At 44.4% G+C, this 18509-nt stretch overlaps 1 protein-coding gene across 1 annotated transcript in view; it reads left to right on the top strand.

Annotated features, from left to right (window-relative positions):
* Positions 1-18509, top strand: part of LOC127207908 (solute carrier family 22 member 5-like) — a 37014-nt gene that overhangs the window by 9979 nt on the left and 8526 nt on the right. The window contains exons 3-9 of the mRNA XM_051167271.1: positions 3577-3731; positions 4667-4838; positions 5975-6101; positions 7935-8035; positions 9084-9298; positions 11002-11184; positions 12381-12516. Of these exons, the coding sequence (XP_051023228.1) occupies positions 3577-3731; positions 4667-4838; positions 5975-6101; positions 7935-8035; positions 9084-9298; positions 11002-11184; positions 12381-12516 (1089 nt within the window). The remainder of the gene's footprint in view (positions 1-3576; positions 3732-4666; positions 4839-5974; positions 6102-7934; positions 8036-9083; positions 9299-11001; positions 11185-12380; positions 12517-18509) is intronic.

Genomic DNA, 18509 nt, shown 5'->3' with positions numbered 1-18509 from the left:
AGCCCCCCTTTCTAAGGAGGCTGGCTGGCCTTTCAGGCCAGTGTGACATCATCCTCTTTTTACATAAACCTAAGATTGGTGTGTATCCATCCTCCAGATCAGTAAGGCCATTATTATCCAATATTAAGAAAAAAACTTACATAGTAACTTTAAGGAAAACGTTGTCATTTTGAATCCTAGACTCTTTATAAGTAACATATCTTACCAGGAAGGGGCCCCACCCTGACTTTGTGTAGACCAGGCTGGCCTAGAATTTACAGAGATCCACCTGTCTCTGTCTCCTTTGTGTTAGCATTAAGGGCATGTGTTACTACCACCCCTGTTCAAATATTTCATCTCATTTCCATGATTATAACTCTTCTTTTAGAAAGCAACATATTTCAACTGTGACATTCTGAATCTAGTCAAAATCTTCAAAAATCTCCTACATTTTAGCAACATCAGTCACAAAAATATCCTCTCTATTTCCCACTATAAGAAAAAGCAAGAACTTTAAAAAAACAATCAAGCAAAAAACCAAGAAAATTCTAAGTTTTGGGCCAGTTGTGCCAATTCAGGCTGCAACAGCCAAGCCCTGTTCATCATTTCTTGGAATCTGGCTGTTGCTAAAATGTATAAGCAGGTCCTTTCCAGAAATAGCTGACAGACATCTTGTAGCTAGAGAGCTCTGAGCTCCAGCTGCCATCAGCCTCCCATCCTTTATCAGGAAGAGCCCTCTTCCTTCTGCCTGTAACTTAGCATTCAATTCCTCAGCTTTCCCCCCATTTTCTCCCTGAGTTTTCTTAGAGAGGACAAAGAAAACCATGATCACCAGTGAACACACTGCAAGCAGGTCCGTGACAACAACCAAAGTGAAGCCATAAAAGATCTAAGCACTCTATGCCACGGCGTTTTCCACTTTAGCTGTAGTCCCAGGCTTAGCTCTCTGTAGCTGTGCCTTAAACCCTGTAGCTGTGCCTTGAGGTTGTGGTCCAAGAGAGACCATAGCAGCCTTCATTCACTACCCTGTGTCAGCTTTGTTGGAAGGCAGTAGCTTCTCTTAAGAGAGCCGTGCCTTTGAAATGCTTTTGGCTTTGGTTCCCTACTCTTTGATTAAGAAACCACCTTTCAAAATAAATAAATAAATAAGTAAAATTTAAAAAATTAAAATAAAAAAAAAAAAAAAGAAAGAAACCACCTTTCACCCATGACTTGTCAGGCTTTAGACTTAGATTCAAGACCCCCATTGGTTCGCCAATATGTTGTACTTAATATAAAAATATCTTGTGCAGTTTCTTCCTCCAAAGTCTTCTGTTGGGCAGCTGGTGCCTGTCCCTCAAGCCCTGAGTGCATCACATACGCAGACACATGCTCCCCAGCCACAGTGTATATGGCAAGAATCTAGCTCCTCTCCGTGCTATGTCTTGGACACACAGATGGCTCATGGTGACAGTTTCCATTACCTCAATTCCTGGACTTCATAGCACTAAAGTGAAATTAGTGAATGGAAAGTGACGTCATAGGATTAGAGACGGTCTTTCATTCTAGACTGACTGCTTCCCTTTTGTCAGCAGTTACTTCCTGCTTTGGACCTCATCCATGCCCCCACTGTCAGGGAGACCATCCCAGGATGCCCAGTCCTGAAAGGTTTTCATTAGTAGTTGGAAGACGGGGGAGGGATTGAGGTAGACTGCTCTTTTGGGGTAAGAGATTTCTCAAAGTAGTTATTAACATCATAGGCAGGCAGGCAGCGTCCAGCATGGCAGGAGTTCAGAGAAGAGCTGAGGCCCACGCGGCACAGTGGCGGTCCCTTCTACACTTTTTGTTTGTTTTGGTTTTTTTATGTAGCCTTGGCTGTCCTGGACTTGTAGACCAGGCTGGTCTTGAACTCACAGAGATCTGCCTGCCTGCCTGCTGGGATTACAGGCGTGCACCACTGTGCCCAACTTAGATTTTCTTTTTGCAGTTGTTTCTGTTTTCATTTGCGCTGGAAATTGAACCCAGGTCCTTGTGTGTGCTAAGCGTGCACTCTGCCACTGAGCTATACCCATCTCCTCCAGTTATTTTGAATTACAAGTATGTGTTCTATAACTCATTGTGCTATACATTTTATGTTTGCATAATTTCTAATTCTAGGGATATAGATTGTATACAGGCTTTTTAAATTTGTGAATTTCATGAAAATTTGGTTCTATGAAAGTACATTTTCTCAACATCAGTTCTGAGTATAACTTGTGCTGATATGTTGAAACTTCCTCAATAAATGAAGAGATATACTTTTTTTTTTTTTTTTTGTACATCTGCACTCCTGAAAGATAAAAATTCCTCCAGATCCTTGGGTAACCCATGAAGTTATTGTTTTTGTTATTGTTGTTGTTGGATTTTTTTTTTTTGGTTGGTTGGTTTGGCTTTTGTTTGTTTGTTTGTTTTGTTTTTTGATCCTCAAGAGTTAGATTGGGTGCTAGAGAGACCGCTCAGACATTTAGAACACTGGCGGCTCTTTCAGAACCTGGCATCAATTTCCTGCACCTACATAGACGCTCACAACCACCTGGCACTTCAGTTCTAGGCAATCTAATGCCTTCTGGCCTCTGAGAGCACCAAGCATGCATATAGTGCCCAGACATATGTGCAGACAAAACCTATGCACATAAAATAAAATTATAATTAAAAACTTTTACCTCAAAGAAAAAAAGATAGCTAGACTGGTGACCTTTTGCCTTCTCAACAGGTAAATGTGCTTGCTGCCAAGGACAGTGGCCTGAGTCTTGTCCCCAGTGTTCATATGGTTGATAGAAAGAATCAATTCCCACAAGTTGTCCTCTGATCTCCACATGGGTACAACCCAATAAGTAAAAAATGAAAGAAAACATTAAACAAAAAAGTTAGAATAGTAGACTGGGGTGTGCCTCAATCATAGAACATGGGCCTAGAATTAGATTCCCAGCCCTGGTCCTACAGAAGAAAGACTCAGGTTGTCCATAGGGTTGTGTCAGCTAAGTACAGTAATAAAACAGCACGCACAATTACCAGGCACATTTATTAACACAATGCAGGTTTGATCCATTTTTTTGAAAATATAGTTTGCTCCCAAATGTTACCTACATGTGACTGTCTTATATTTATCAAAATATATGTGATTGTCTATTTTATTGTATAAATGATATGATATGTTCCATCATGTGTTTGTTTCCCAAACCTCTTTTCAAAATGGAAATAAATAACTTTTTAGCTTGTGAGGGAATTTATTCTATATCTTATAAGAGTCAAATTGTTATACAGTTACACATTTGTGGGTTTTTTTTACATGTGTATTTGTGTCTTTAAAAAATATTATGAATGTGTGGATTTAAACATAACAAATCTCTTTCTATCTCCTTCAGTCATTAGCATCATTGTGGCACTGCCTTTGGGGCAGCCTGGATGGTCAAGGTAAGTATTCGTGCTGAAAAGTGTGGAATTCAATGTCAGCATGGAGACTAAGAGAGTAGAACTACCCCGATGACAGTCCTTGTGACCTGAGAAAGTCCCTCTGAGTGGAGCCTGTTGACAGGGCCTCTCCCCGCTACTTCCCTGTGACCCTCCTTTCCTCTCTAGATTTGGTCGGAAGAACGTGCTGTTTTTGACCATGGCTATGCAGACTGGCTTCAGCTTCCTGCAGGTCTTCTCTGTGAACTTCGAGATGTTTACTGTGCTCTTTGTCCTCGTTGGCATGGGCCATATATCCAACTACGTGGCAGCATTTATCCTGGGTATGGACATCAGGTTGGAGTTGAGTACTTGATCCCGTGTTTCACTTTACTGGAGACAAGTTGTGATGTCCCTCGTGAGGAACGTGGCTGGACTTCCTTAGTAACTAGTGTTAATCTAGGTTACCAGCTGGGAAATACAGCCAGACCAGTTCCTGACTTCTGATGTCCAGTTCTCGGCTGGCCTCTGACTTGGGCCTCTTGGCCTTATTAGTGCTTTAGTTATTAACTAGAATTCACCATGGAGCACCCCTTTTTAAGGCTTGCACAACAAGGGCTTAGGAAACTGAGCAAAGGAGGCACAGCAAGAGGACATGGCTGTGACGGGTAGGCTCCCCGGGAAAAGGAGATGCTGCAGAGCATTGGTGGATATCAGTGTCTGCCAAGGAGAGTGGGTTGAACAGTCCAGTTGAAGTTCTGGTTAGTCTTCTCTGACCCTTCAAGGCTCTGACTCAGACAGGCTACCTTGTTCCCACTGGAAAGCTTCCAGTCTCCCTGGTGGAGGAGCCTTGCTCTAGTTAATGAGGTCACAGGGTCTCTTCAGTTGTATTGTGGAAAGGATGACTATTTTCTTTTCACACTTACTAAAACATTTTTCCTCAAAGGATAATAGTTAGCATGTGCAGCTTTAGTAGTGACTTTGCCTTTGGTGGATTCTTCCTCGTGTAAGGACTTAAAGGGGCCTAACACTCTTTAGCATGTGTCTGAGAGGGATGACGATATTTTCCTGAGAGCACTGTGACCTAGGGACCTCAGAGAAACATCCCAGGAACAAATCAGAGCAGACTTAGTTCAGATGCAACCCTTCCCAGAGCCTAAGAACACAGAGCTAATTCTGGCTCCCTCCTTGTCTCTATGTTGAAAATGATACCATAGAAGGTTCATAAGGAAACAACCCTAATTAATGATTAACTTGATTTCTCCCTTGTTTTGAACAGGAACAGAAATTCTTTCCAAATCAGTTCGAATTATATTCGCCACCTTAGGAGTTTGCATATTTTATGCATTTGGCTTTATGGTGCTACCTCTCTTTGCATACTTCATCAGAGACTGGAGGAAGCTGCTGATGGCAATCACTATGCCAGGCGTGCTGTGTGGGGTTCTCTGGTGGTGAGTGTGGCTGCCTACCCGGTGGGATGGCTTTGTCTCATGTCCAGTAGCAGCCCCCAAATCCCAACTCTAGATCCCAGAAAAATGGGAATGAATATTATTTATCAATCAGTTCAGAAAGTCTCTCCATACTTAAAAAAAAAAAAAAAAAAAAAAAAAAAAAAAAAAAGCCCAAACAACACAGAATCTGAAGACATAGGCGGGCATCTATTCTGCTCCAGCCTAGGTTGAACTAATAATTTGCTGCAAACAGATAGGGTCCAGCTGACCCTCTGGGAAGTTCTCAGATCCCAGCAAAGTCTGGGCTGTAACAGCTTGATGCTGAGGCCCCAGGCCAGTGGGTGTTGGGAGTTAAAGAGAGGGAGAGCTTCAAATTGAGCTTCCTTGAGTGATTATGTAGAGGAAAGCACGTCCCAGCTGTGCTACCAACACAGGGGGGCTGGGGCAGGCAGAGCAGAAGCCATTCTGAGCCAAGAATGGATCCTGGTACAAATCACTCCTTAGAACAGACCAAGGTGAGAGCCTTATCCCGTGCACATTGGAGCACATCCTGGAGAACAGTGAGAGAAGAAACAGTGCATCATGGTTCTTGATTATCACAGGGGAGAGAGGGCTGCCTGGTCACTAGGTTAAGGAAAATATGCACCAAGACTTCATACACCAACTCTCCAGCCTTGATAACCTGTTTTGTGTAGAGAGACTGATAAGTCTGTGAGCTAAATCCGAGGTAGAGTGAGGAAGAAAAGGATGTTAAGTGATCACTGCGGAAGTCTCTGTGGATCTCAGAGACAAACCAGAAGACAGCAGCAGGATCTGGTGAGCCTAACTCAGCAGATGTCAGGCATCAGGAGCCCATCTTGTACTTTCTCCTTAAAGCCCAGAAGGGGGCACCATCACTGCAGACACGGAGGTGGCAGCCAGAGTGGAGATCCCCTTCCTCACTGCAGTCAGTGTCCAGCAGAGCTCATATCTCAGGTAGTTACTGGGCCATCTCTATTTCTGCCTTACGAACACCTGACACTCCACACACCTGCCTCTGCATCTGAAACATCATTTCCATCTCTAGTTAAGCCATGTCCAGCCTCTGGGAGAGCAAGTGAGCAGGAAGCCTCACTAGATTGCACTTCTGCTTCCAGGTTCATCCCCGAGTCCCCCCGATGGCTAGTATCTCAGGGGCGAATTAAAGAGGCAGAGGTGATCATCCGCAAAGCTGCCAAAATCAACAGGATCGCTGCACCTTCCACTATCTTTAATCCAAGTGAGGTAAATACCATGTGGAAGCTGGTGGGAGGCTCACACTGGCCATTTGAGGTCAGCAGTATACAGCACAGCTCACAGGAGCTTAGTCCTTGCCCTGCCCAAACCATGGCCATCCTGAAGGTAAAAGCTGTTAAAATGCACAAGTTGAAGGAACAGAGAAATGATTCAGTCTGTAAAGTGCTTGCCACACAAGCGTAAGGGCCTGAGTTCAAATCCCAACAGCCAACTAAAAAGCCAGACGTGGCTGAGTGTGCTGGGGAAGTCACATCCCAATACTGGGGAAGCAGAGACAGGAGGACCCCAGGGGCTTACTGGTCAGCCAGTTCAGCAGTCAGTGAGAGACCCTGTCTCAAAGATAAGGTAGAAATGGGATTGATGATGACACCCCAGGTCAACCTTTAGCCTTCACACACACATATGTGGTGCATACACATATAAACTCATGAACATGTGTACACACAAACCTCAGAAGATAAGAGCAATGGGTTCCAACTACCTACTTCTCTCCATTGGATTTTTTTCTTCTGCCATGCTTCCATTACTTCCTATCTTAGTAATCATATGTTTTAAAAACAATTCCTTTTTCTTTGGTATTTCATTTATTCATTCATTCATTACACACATGTTTTACTATGCAGCACTGACGGATCTGGAATTCTCTATGTAGACCAAGTTGGCCTCAAACTCACAATGATCTAACTGCTTCTGTCTCCCAAGAGCAGAAATTAAGGAGATATGCCACCGTATCTGGCTTAACCATTACTTTTAGTAATAAACATCTTTTGTGAAAAAGAGGCTTCAATCACCTTTAGCATTTTGGGAATTTTTTTTTACGCCTCAGGGATTGGCCTCTGAAGATTATTAGATGCTGGTAGATTTGCACTCAGCAGTGTTCTGTCACTCCTTTTGTTTTTTAGCCCATTATCCTAGATTCAGGTCCTTTTTGATGGCCACCTCTCACCTGTTGTGATGCACCATGAGTGATTTATTACTGCGTAAGCAGCAAGCATGTATGAGATGCTCTGAGCTCATGAAGATTTGGGGCTTAGTTACAGGCAGCCAAGATGCTGATGAGTCTGTAAGCGGTGGCCCAGCAGCTGCGGACATTCTGCGTGATCTAGAAGGGCTCTGAAGCACAGGGCTGCAGGCATTTTAAGTGAAGTAGTTTTGGTGGCATTTAAGTAAGGGGTCAGTCTGAGTAAACTCCTAAGCCTTGTTGGATTGTGAGGCTGTTTTAGACAGTTCTTTGAGTTCCAAGTTGACCTTTTGCCGAACTACTGAGCTGGTAAAAACAAGCTCCCAAGCTGGCTTAGCTAAGTAAGCAACATCGGTGTGTTTAGCCATGTGGTTTAGTGATGGCCTTGGCTCTGCCGAATCTCAGAGGAAGTTAATCTGGATGAAGGACAAGTCAGTTTTCCTGGTTTCAGTTACATAAAAGCTTAGTAAAACACACAGCTTTATTTTTCTCTGGCTGAAAGAGCAGAGTCAGCCTAGAATAGGAATTCCTAAAGGCCTCCCTGGGAGGTGGCCAGTGAGGATGGACAGGGTGATGCAGTGAGGTGCTTGTCTGCTTGGGCTTCTGCAGTTGCTGTACACCTCTCTTTATCCCTCATTGTCTTTCATCCTAGTTTGTCATTGATTAAGCCTGCAGGGGCATGGGGAAGGCTTGGACACCTCCCTTGAGTCATTGTACTTCTGTCTTTTCAAGGAAGAACCTTAGAACGCTCCCTAAGCCTTGAGAGGTAGATAGTGAAAATGAGGGTTCAGGTGTGTGTCTGTATGAGGCAGGTCTCCAACTTTCCCCTTCCTACACCATTAACTACATTCTTTCTGCAGTTACAAGATCTAAATTCCAAGAGGCCTCAGTCGCACCACATTTACGATCTGATCCGAACCCGAAACATCAGGATCCTCACCATCATGTCCATAATCCTGTGGTGCGTAAGTGAGACCTGCCTGGGCCTTCCCCACTCTCAGGACTCTTGTCTGCAGATGTGCCTCAGACCAAAGCTGCAAGCCTCTGTCATCACGTGATGCAAACATGGCTGCCCCAAGGACATAACCATTTTTAATGTAATGGAAACTCAGAAAAGGAGCAAATGATCATGAAGGCTGTTTGGGATCTAGGAATTTCACAAGGGCTTTGCTTAGTTTTCTTGTCCCTTGTCCCCTCCCTCAGTAGCTTATCTGTGGTAAATAGCCAGGAAGATGCTGACAGCAACTGTGCTCATGGAGACAGAGGGCAATCCCGTCAGTGGGGCCATATTGCTGTCATTTGCACAAACCCTGCACACCCTTTCCCTCATCTGGCTGCTTCTTCTTAAATATGTTCTCTGTTGGTGATCCCCACTCTCTAGTTGGGATATTTGGGGGTTTGAGGAAGGGTCTCTGTAAAGACACTTATCCTTTAGGTTCCAGAGGGTCCTGGTAGCTTTCTGGGCACATGAAAGTGGGATGCGGCCTTTCTGGGATGTTTATAGAACAGCGTTCTCAAACTTCCTAAAGCTGTGGCTCTTTAATATAATTCTGCATGTAGTGGTGCCCCCAACCATAACTTTTTCATTGCTAGTTCATAACTATAATGTTGCTACTGTTTTAATCGTAATGTTTGCAAAAGAGATTGAAGAATGGGGTTTTTTGCTTTGTTTTGCTTGTTTGTTTGTTTGTTTGGTCGTAAATGGTTCAGGGTGTGATTATTTTAATGTTGAACTGCAGGTTAGAGTTTTTTCTCTAGTGAATAACTCAATTTGAATTATATAAAACATCTTGCTGAGAACTTTCTTTGTGGGATGTTCTGAAGATATAAATCAGCAAATTATTTACCCAGGGAGAGATAACTTTTGTGCTATGAAGTAAGGCACAGGGTGAGGTCTACTACGGCCCTCTCATTTCCTTCATCAAGAGCTGTTCAGAATTCTCGAGATGAGTGTTTGTGAAGGTGTGTGGGTCTGCAGAGACGGGTGCTCTCTTCTGTACCCTTTGCAGGCTGACCATATCAGTGGGCTATTTCGGACTTTCTCTTGACACTCCTAACTTGCACGGGAACATCTATGTGAACAGCTTCTTTTTGGCTGCTGTTGAAGTCCCAGCCTATGTGTTGGCCTGGCTGTTGCTGCAGCACGTGACTCGGCGTTATTCCATGGTGGCTTCCCTCTTCCTGGGTGGCAGTGTCCTTCTCTTCGTGCACCTGGTACCTTCAGGTATGGACCATATTTATTTGCAGACCTAAGTCTTCTGTGCTTAGTTTTCCTTGAATCCAGCTATTAATGAAGTGAATGCAGTCAAGACCTTTACATCTGTGTCACAAGTATACATACTCACTTCAAAATCAAAAGATGGGGTCACAAACCCAGAGCGTTCTTCATGGCCTGGGCTTTGTTCAGTGGGAAGAAAATACTAGGCTGTTGGTTAGTTAAGCCCTAAGCCCAAGTTAACATATTCCTATCTCTTTCCCTCTCTAGAATAAACAGCAATGCAGTCCTTCTATCTCTGTCTTATTTAGTTATTCATAGAACAGCTGGAGGGGTCTGCATGGAATCTCTTTCTAGTAGAGAAGACGACAAACAAGTTAGACGCTATTTCTCTGCAGATGTTTCTCTGAGTCTCTGTGAACAGAAACAAAGGAAGCAGGAGCTCGTTAAAGAGCAGTCACGGGAGCACCCTGAACAAGAGGCATTCCGTAGAATTAAATGAGGGAGCAGAGCAGCACGAGAAAGTCAGGGAGAACATTTCAGAGGATTTGATAGAGAGGACAGAGCTAGGCATAGTGGGTCACGCCTGTAATGCCAGCCCCTGGGAGGAGGATGCAAGAGAATCAGAAATTCAAGGTTATCCTTGGCTATCTGGGGAATCTGAGACCATCCTAGGTTACGTGAGACCATAACAACAACAACAACAACAACAACAATAATAATAATAATGCTGAATTCTGGCAAGTATTGAGCCAGTGTGCTTCAGGGTGACAAATGAACTAGTAATCAACAAAAAAGAAAGAAAGAAAAAAAAGGTCTAAGAGGCATTGAACAGGGTTTTTCTGGTAAACCTGCCTTGGTACCCCACTAGTAGGCAGGAGGAATCCTTTCTCACAACCTGTAGAACAGATGACAAGCCTTATTTGCCCATCACTTGGCAGAATCATTCCTGCCCCTGTGGCTTTTGGAACCTGTGATAGTTACTTTGAGGCCTGTGGTACTGAGGCCCTTCCTCACGGGAATAACAGAAGGAACTCAGGGGTGGCTGTAGTGGTTCTCACAGAGCTCAGAGTGACCTGTGGGACACTTAGTTATACTCACCAGGCAGTGAAGTCTATTGGAAGATCATCCCTAAGTTCAGGTGGTTTATAGATTTCCCCCTCCCCCCGCCAATGGTTTTATTACACTTATTCATGTGAATCAGGGAGACATGTTTTCCAGCACCATGTAGAGGTCAGAGGTCAACTTGCAGGAAGTGGGAAGAGTAGGTTCTCTCCCTCTAGTGTGTGGATTCTAGGGATCAAACTCAAGTTCCCAGGCTTGGCTGAAAGCTCTGTTGCCCACTGAGCTCCCTGGAAGCCCAGATCTATGAGCTTCTTGAGTAGACCGGAAGCATGAGCTGAGTTAGGCCTGGACTCCCCCGTTCATATCCAAGTCCTTAGTGAGTCCCACAGTGCCTCCATATGAGGTCCTGGAGACGCAGCTCATCCCTAACACAGGATGGCTTCTGGAAGGCAGGTGGACTGGGCAGACGGGCGCTTACCATCTCGGCCTCTGCTCTCCTTTTAGTAATCTCCTTAGAGAGACATCTTAGCCATGATGCTTCAGACCAACTCTCTCTACCTCACATCAGGGAGAAAAGGGAAGAGAGCTCCTCAGGGGCAGCCCTTACACTGATCCCTCTTGCCTTTGCTCTTTCCTTGTCTCTCCAGAGTTGAATTATCTGTCTACTGCCCTGGTGATGGTGGGAAAGTTTGGAATCACCTCTGCCTACTCCATGGTCTATGTGTACACAGCTGAGCTGTACCCCACTGTGGTGAGAAACATGGGTGTGGGGGTCAGCTCCACAGCATCCCGCCTCGGCAGCATCCTGTCTCCCTACTTTGTTTACCTTGGTAAGTACCATGGTGCACTGGAGCGATGGGACAGAAGCTCTAAGTGGCTTTAGTGTGAGCTGGAGAACAAGCGTCTGTAGTTAGCAGGATGCGTCACTTCCTGGATCCCTGGCTGGAGAAGGTTCTTTTCCAAGTGTAGTGTGGAGGAGACACTCACTTGCAAGTGGAGAGTAACTCATAGGCCAGCTAGAGGGCATGAGAAAGTGTGGGGGTTCCGTTTCAGTCTCCCCTGACACTCCGTCATGAAGTGCAACTTCTTTATCCTAAGAAATGCTTTAGGGAGCCAGTGTCTTTACTGGAGGAATTTCTTCTTGGAGTTAGGAACATGAAGAGAGCCATCTCCATTCAAGACGTCTGATGGGCTGACTAAGTTGCCGTAACTTAGAACACTTCATTCATTCAGTGTATATGCAGAGATCTGAGGACAGTTTAGGGGGTCAGTTCTTTTCTTCTACCATGTGGATCCTGGGGACCCAACTCAACTCACCAGGCTTAGTAACAAGTAATTTAACCAGCTGAACTATCTCCCTGGTCTCCACTTTGCTTTTCAAGACAGTAGCTCACTAAGTTGTATGTGCTGGGCTTACACTCGCTCTGTAGTGCCAGTGGCCCTTGAACTTTTGCTCCTCTTACCTCAGCCTGCCCAGTAGGTGGCATACAGGCCTGCATGGCACACTTGGCAGGGTGTTTTATGTCATTTGACATTGTACATAGCAGGACCCCAGTTTCTCTGGCTCAGAAAAGTGCTCCCTCCTGGCAGCTTCTCCTCCTCCGCACATAGCTCTGGAGAGGACCTGCCAGTGTCCAGAGAATAGCATGCATGTGTGCTCCATGGCCCGAGTGGGCAGTGGGACCATGTCTAACCCGAATGCACATCAAACTGTGACACATCTGTAGAGGTGGAAAGTTGTTCCTGTCCTGGACAAGCACCTTGTGCTCTTGGGAATCCTGCACCTTGCTGTCTCTGTTCCCCTATACCTCTACCCTGACACTTGTGGGCACTGCTGGACCTCTGGGCACATCTGTGCCAGGCCTGGGTTCTGGAACTTTCTAGATGCCAGACTTCACTCTGGAAACTCAGGCTTTGGGGAGCCCTAGAGCCAACAGGAAGGTGAGTCCTATATGGAGTGCTGACAGAATAAAGGGCCAGGATGAGCCCAGCCTCACTGTAACCTGGGCCCTCTGCTTGACCACAGGTGCCTATAACCGCTCCCTGCCCTACATCCTCATGGGAAGTCTGACCATCCTGACAGCTATCGTCACCCTCTTCTTCCCAGAGAGCTCTGGTGCTTCTCTCCCAGACACTATCGACCAGATGCAGAAGGTGAAAAGGTAGGAGACCTCCCTTTTCCCAGTGTAAATATATTGAGTCAGGTCCTGGCCAGGTCTTAAGGCCCCAACCCCTTGAAGTAATGCTCCCTGCACACTCGGTCTCCCATACAGCTAGACTACTTTAACCGCGGTGCTATCTAGAGCAATGACCCTGCATGCCAGTGAATTCAGCAGTTTGGCTTAGTCCAAAGACAACAAAGGTAACTTCAGAATCCTCCATGTGTTTGTTGGTTTGTTTGTTCGTTTGTCCAAATCTGACTTGCTTGCTTTGCAACTGATAGATATCTTTATAAGACTTGGAATATTTGGTTTGCTTGTTTTTAAACAGAATGAAACGTGGGCAAACCTTAAACCAGAAACAGGTCGCAGGAGATACTCACGAAAAAGCCCAGAAACCTAAAAAGAAAAGCGTTGTGTAACACCCGCTCCAGAGGCTGAGAAACTGGATGGAAAACCAGCATGTTGTCAGAAATGCTGTCAATGACCCAGGGCTTTTCTGTTCTGTCGACCGTGTGTCTGATGTGCTCTTGGATGGGGGCATCTATCCTGGAGAGCCACCTTCCTCCAGGGACACCAAGCTAACTACAGACAGCTTGTACATCTCACTACAGAGACGGACTTGGGCCCTCCACAGAAGTTAATGAGTCTCTTGAACCAGTGGGACTTGGAAGACTATGAAAACATCTGCTAGGCATGCTTTGTTATTTTAGAAGACCTAATAAGGTCACAGATAGAACCACAGGTCTGTTTTTCCTCCTTTCCCTAACTGAAGAACTTACAGGAAAAGGAGTGGATGTGGCTCAGTGGCAGTGTGCTTGCCTGGATGCCCGGGGCCCTGGGTTCAATCAGATGCACCAGAAGGAAAAAAAAATTATTTTCACAAAATAAATGATTCCGTGGATAGTTTGGTTTCTTGTCTTTTCTCAGTTAAAGTTTCAACTGTGATTCTCTTAATTCATGACAGGACATAAGACCTAGGGAACCCTAAAGGAAACTAAGGTGGAAGCAGGTATGTAAGGCAGGCAGGCAGTGTGGGCACTGAGATGGTTCAGTCCCACAGCCATCTGTGCTGTGTGTCTGGTCAGAGTCCCAGGATTGTCACACCCTGTGAGAAATCCACTGTTGAGGACAAGGCGTGGCTCCTACTGCTGGGTAAATCAGAATTCTGGCTATCACACACTTACCTGTGTCTTGAAAGAAATGCATGGAGAACAAGGCATCCTTTCCCTCTCTCAGCACTGTCATGGGGGTTGTTTGGTTTGTCATCTGCTGTTGTGTCTCAAGTCACCCTTCTGCAAAGACATGGCAACAGTCTGTATGTTTCTCGGCCCAGGATTACCCTGGCTGTGGTATGCAGTTGCCACCACCCAGGGCCTTCCCAGCTTTAGCCACTAGCACTGCTGAGTGCCAAAAACAACACTATGCTTGTTCCTTTTATGCTGTATAATCATGGGGAAAATTACAAGAAGAAATGTAAATTGTGTTCACAGTCTCTCAGGGTTGCTGTCTGCAGCCATGTAACATCAGTGGGTATTTTGTGTTCAGTGCGGTTGTCTTCTCTTCAGATTATGTTGCCATGGTGCTGCTAAAGCACACACTTCACCTACTTAAAAAACAAAAAAACAGACAGACAAACAAAAGAAAAAGCTGTATTTTGTGAAAGGTACTGAAGTGCCTTGGGCAATGAAATAGTTTTAATAAACAATGATTTTTTTTTTTTTTAATAATAGCAACGGACTACAATCTTTATTCCTAGAATCTGGTCCTGACCATACCACATGCAACTCTTCTGTAGGTTAAGTGTAGCAGTGGTTTGGGGTTAAGATTTACTAGTTCTGTGTAATAGGCATCTACTTAATATCGACCATGAATTGCACCAGCCTGGAGCACTTAGCCCAGGTCTCCCTGGAAACAGCCTGACCCCAGAGCTTCTGTACAGTTATGTACTGTACCTGGGAATAGGACTCTGAGGAGCAGGAATACAGAACAGGGAAGGAGGGAGCCCAGTACTGGGATGCCTTCTTGGCTTGGACAGCACCAAGCAGAGAGTGTACAGTGGTCTCAATCTCTGAGGAAGCCTGGGAAATACATCTCAAAAACATCTGCACCGTGGAGAACACTGGGGAGCACTTTCCTATCATCACCCATGCAGAACGACAACACTGGGGGCGGGGCTTGTCTGTTCTCTACACTTCCAGTTTACACAGGCATGAGTCACACACAGATCCTGTCCCCTGCATGGAAAGCAGGAAGTTATACGCTGCAGACCCAAATGAGGCCCTTCGGGCTACACCTCAGCAAAGCTGGCCTGAGCCTGCTTCAACAGGTGCTTGAAGCTACTGAGTAAGTGCTAGGACAGACAGCACTGGGCTGGGGGAGGGAGTTACAAGACACATACAGATGTTGGTGAACAGTCTGTCACAGAGCGCTCTCTGCTGGACAGTATGAATGGACCTAGGTCCAAAGCTCAGCTGATAGTTGGACAACTGAAGGGCTTGTCACATGACAAACAGGGGCCTCTGGCTCCAGAGTAATAAGGTCCCCTCAAACCAGGTCCTGAGCTGGGATACTGATGGCCTGCCTTCTCAGGAGCCCAGATGGTGACCTGCAGTCCTGCCCACCATTTCTCCTGTGAGTGACCCTCTCCTGCACTGGCTTTTATTCTTGGTGTCTGGTTCCAGGCAGTCCTGACCTCCTGAAGCAAACACTGTACTGCCTGAATGCCCTGCACTCTCTCTGTGGGGGAGGAGGCAACAGCCCAAGTCCCTTCTCCTGAAAACTCGCCCTCTGCACAAGGCTGCTGAACATGCATAGCTGTTTCTAGTGGCGCCATGACTTCAGGAGGACTGTCTTCAGTAGAGCAGCATGTGAGTGAAGGGGCTCTGAATGCCTCTTGTCACTAGGAGTTGGCAAATACATTGACATGGGAAACAACTTTTAAGGAATCCACAGCTTTTCACTTCCTGTTGAAACATAAGCCTAACCTCTCCCCCAATGCAACACATTTTCTGACTTCCATCCTGAGGTTATCACGTATATATGCTGATCTGATTCAGCAGTCCTTTCTAAAATCCAGTGGTTTTTAGCAGCCATCCTACCTGCCTCATTGAGATTTAAAAGAATTTAAGGTGAATAAAGCATTATTTAGTCTATCTCTAGGAGATCCCACATCCCCCTTCTGTTTTATGAGCATATTCTTTAAAGAACAGTTAGATCTTTCCACAACTGCTTGACCTGTAGGACTGTAAGATTTACCAATGATATGTTTTATGTTTAAAGAATTGTTGCTTTTTACTGGATACATGTGCCAGAGCATGATCAGTTTTACTCAGTGAAGATATCTCTAAAATAGCTATCACTTCTATTAAATGTGTAATAACAGAATTGACCTTTTCAGAACTCAAGGCAGAAGCCCATTGAAACCCTGAATAGGAAAAAACTAAATCTTGACTGGGTATCAGTTGTATGGTGTACATACTTTAATTTTCCAAATTCTGTGTGATGAAACATATCTATCTTCCAATTTTATTTCTTTAGCAACCTTTAGGGTTACATCCACCAGGTAATGGAGCTTGATTATACAAAGAACAAGTAGGACACTTTTTTTTTTTTTTTAATAATTTTCTTGGCTTCTTGCCAGGCTATAGAAAAAAAAATTTTTTTTTTTTTGAGACAGGATTTCTCTGTGTAGCCTTGGCTGTCCTGGACTCTCTTTGTAGACCAGGCTGGCCTCAAACTCACAGCAATCCACCTGCCTCTGCCTCCTGAGTGCTGGGATTAAAGGCGTGCTCCACCACCACCGGCAAAAATTTTTTTCTTTAAATCTCTACTTTGGGTGGGGGTTGAGGCAGGGTTTCTCTGTGTGCCCTTGACTGTCCTGGGCTCAATTTTTAGACCAGGCTGGTCTTGAACTCACAGTGATTTGCCTGCCTTTGTCTCCCTGAGTACTTGGAGTACAGGCATGAGCCATCATGCCTGGCTTAAATCTCTACTATTTATATAATGTCTTTTATGAAATTTTGAAATCTAAATAATAAAGTTAATTCTTAATCATTTAAAATAAGTTCAGCAACTTCTATATGTAAAACAACTCTTTGTGCATATTGAGAGTCAGTAACTATATTAAGAGGTTCTTGAAAATCTAACAGAACTATGAGAAGAGCATATAGTTCTGGTTTCTGAAGTGAACATGTGGACTTTGAATTATTTTACTTATATTTTCTGACTTACAACCTGCCGTTCCTGGTTATTAGCATCTGTATAAAAGGTAGGGGTTTTAGAAATTGGTACTCTTCTCACTGTACAAGGAAGAATCCAATTAATCCTTTTATAAACCGAAGGCACTTGCTTTGAGGGTATCTGTTGCTAATTTCCCCCAAAATATCACTGCAAGCTCTTTGCCAACCCTCACTAATTACCCATAATGGGGCGATTTTAACATTAGTATAAGACCTCACAATGTCCGCTGGGTCTGTTCCTGCGAATTGACGGCGTTTTATTCTCCTTTTCACAGTCAGAACCCCTTTTTATATAGTTTTTTTTCACTCTGTTTATGTGCTAAAAATATCTATTCTCTGACATTATCTTCTCCTTGTTTAAGAATTCCCCTGGGAAAGCGAGTAGAAGACAAAATAACTAAAACAGAATCATGTTATGGATCCAAGTGTTCCACATGTGCACCCTATAATCTCCTCTCTCCCAGAGCCAGTTCTCTTTCAGCTTCAGCTGATAATTTTCTTAGACTATTTGAAACTGAATCACCTTGTAAAGTTTGAAATAAATTACTTATCTCATAAGTAGTTAATCCAATTATGGGCCTTAGCCAATAATTTTTGGAAATCATTAAGGTTTGTAACTGGTCTATTCTCATCTGTACCTTCTGTGGCTGGATTTTCTGCAGATGTATCTTATATCCTAGATAATTAATAGACTCTCCTTTTTGTAATTTTTCAGAAGCAATTTGTAATGCCCAACAAGGCAAAATTCCCTTTACTGCATCAAATATTTTTCTAAGGTATCTGCATCTGAATCAACCAGCAAGATATCATCCATATAATGATATATTATAGATTGAGGAAACCATTTACAAATTATTTCTAATGGCTGTTGTACTAAATATTGACACAAGGTAGGAGTGTTTAACATTCCTTGTGACAAGACCTTCCGGTGATATTTCTTAATTGGCATGGCACGGTCAAATGTGGGCACAGTGAAAGCCAACTTTTCCCTGTCTTGTCCCTCAAGGGGCATTGAGGAAAAAAGAATCACTTTAAATAGGCCATGCCTTAGGTAACAAAGAAGTTAAAGGAATTTCAGATACAGCCAGGCGCTGTGGCACACCTGTAATTCCAGCACTCTGAGGGGCAGAGGCAAGTGGATCTCTGTGAGTTCGAGGCCAGCCTGTTCTACAAAGAGTCCAGGACAGCCGAGACTACACAGAGGAACCCTGTCTCAAAAAAGAAACAAACAAACAAAAGTGGGGTATTCTAACTGGTAAGGAACCCATAGGCTGAATTACTTTGTTGATTGCTCTCAGATCTGTGAGCATCCTCCATTTTCCAGATTTTTTAAAAAATGATAAATATAGGAGAATTCCAAGGGCTGGTGGGACTCTTCTATATGTTAGCCTCCAGCTGTTCTTGGACCAGCTGGTCTAGTGCCTGTAATTTTTTTTAAGGATCATTGCTCTGTACAAACAGGCTTATCAGTTAAGCATTTTAGTGGTAGAGCAATTGATACTCTATTAGCAAAGACCCTCCTCATAAGTTTGGAGAACCGACCTCTGCTGTGCCTTGCTTATGGACAGCTTGGACAGCCTGTAACTGTCTCTGATAATATTTTCAATGGCTTCATCAGGAGCACCTCTCACTTTATAGCTTGTCCTGAAGTTGGAGGAACGCTGATCTGCGCTTTCCACTGTAGCAATAGCTCTTTGTGCATAAATTTATGGCTCTATCTGTCACACGCAGCTTTCATTTTCCTATGTGGCCTCC

This window comes from Acomys russatus, chromosome 25 (assembly GCF_903995435.1).
Source record: "Acomys russatus chromosome 25, mAcoRus1.1, whole genome shotgun sequence".
NCBI lineage: Eukaryota > Metazoa > Chordata > Mammalia > Rodentia > Muridae > Acomys > Acomys russatus.
The sequence above is the reverse complement of the archived record's forward strand: the minus strand, read 5'-3'. Positions and strand labels throughout refer to the sequence as shown.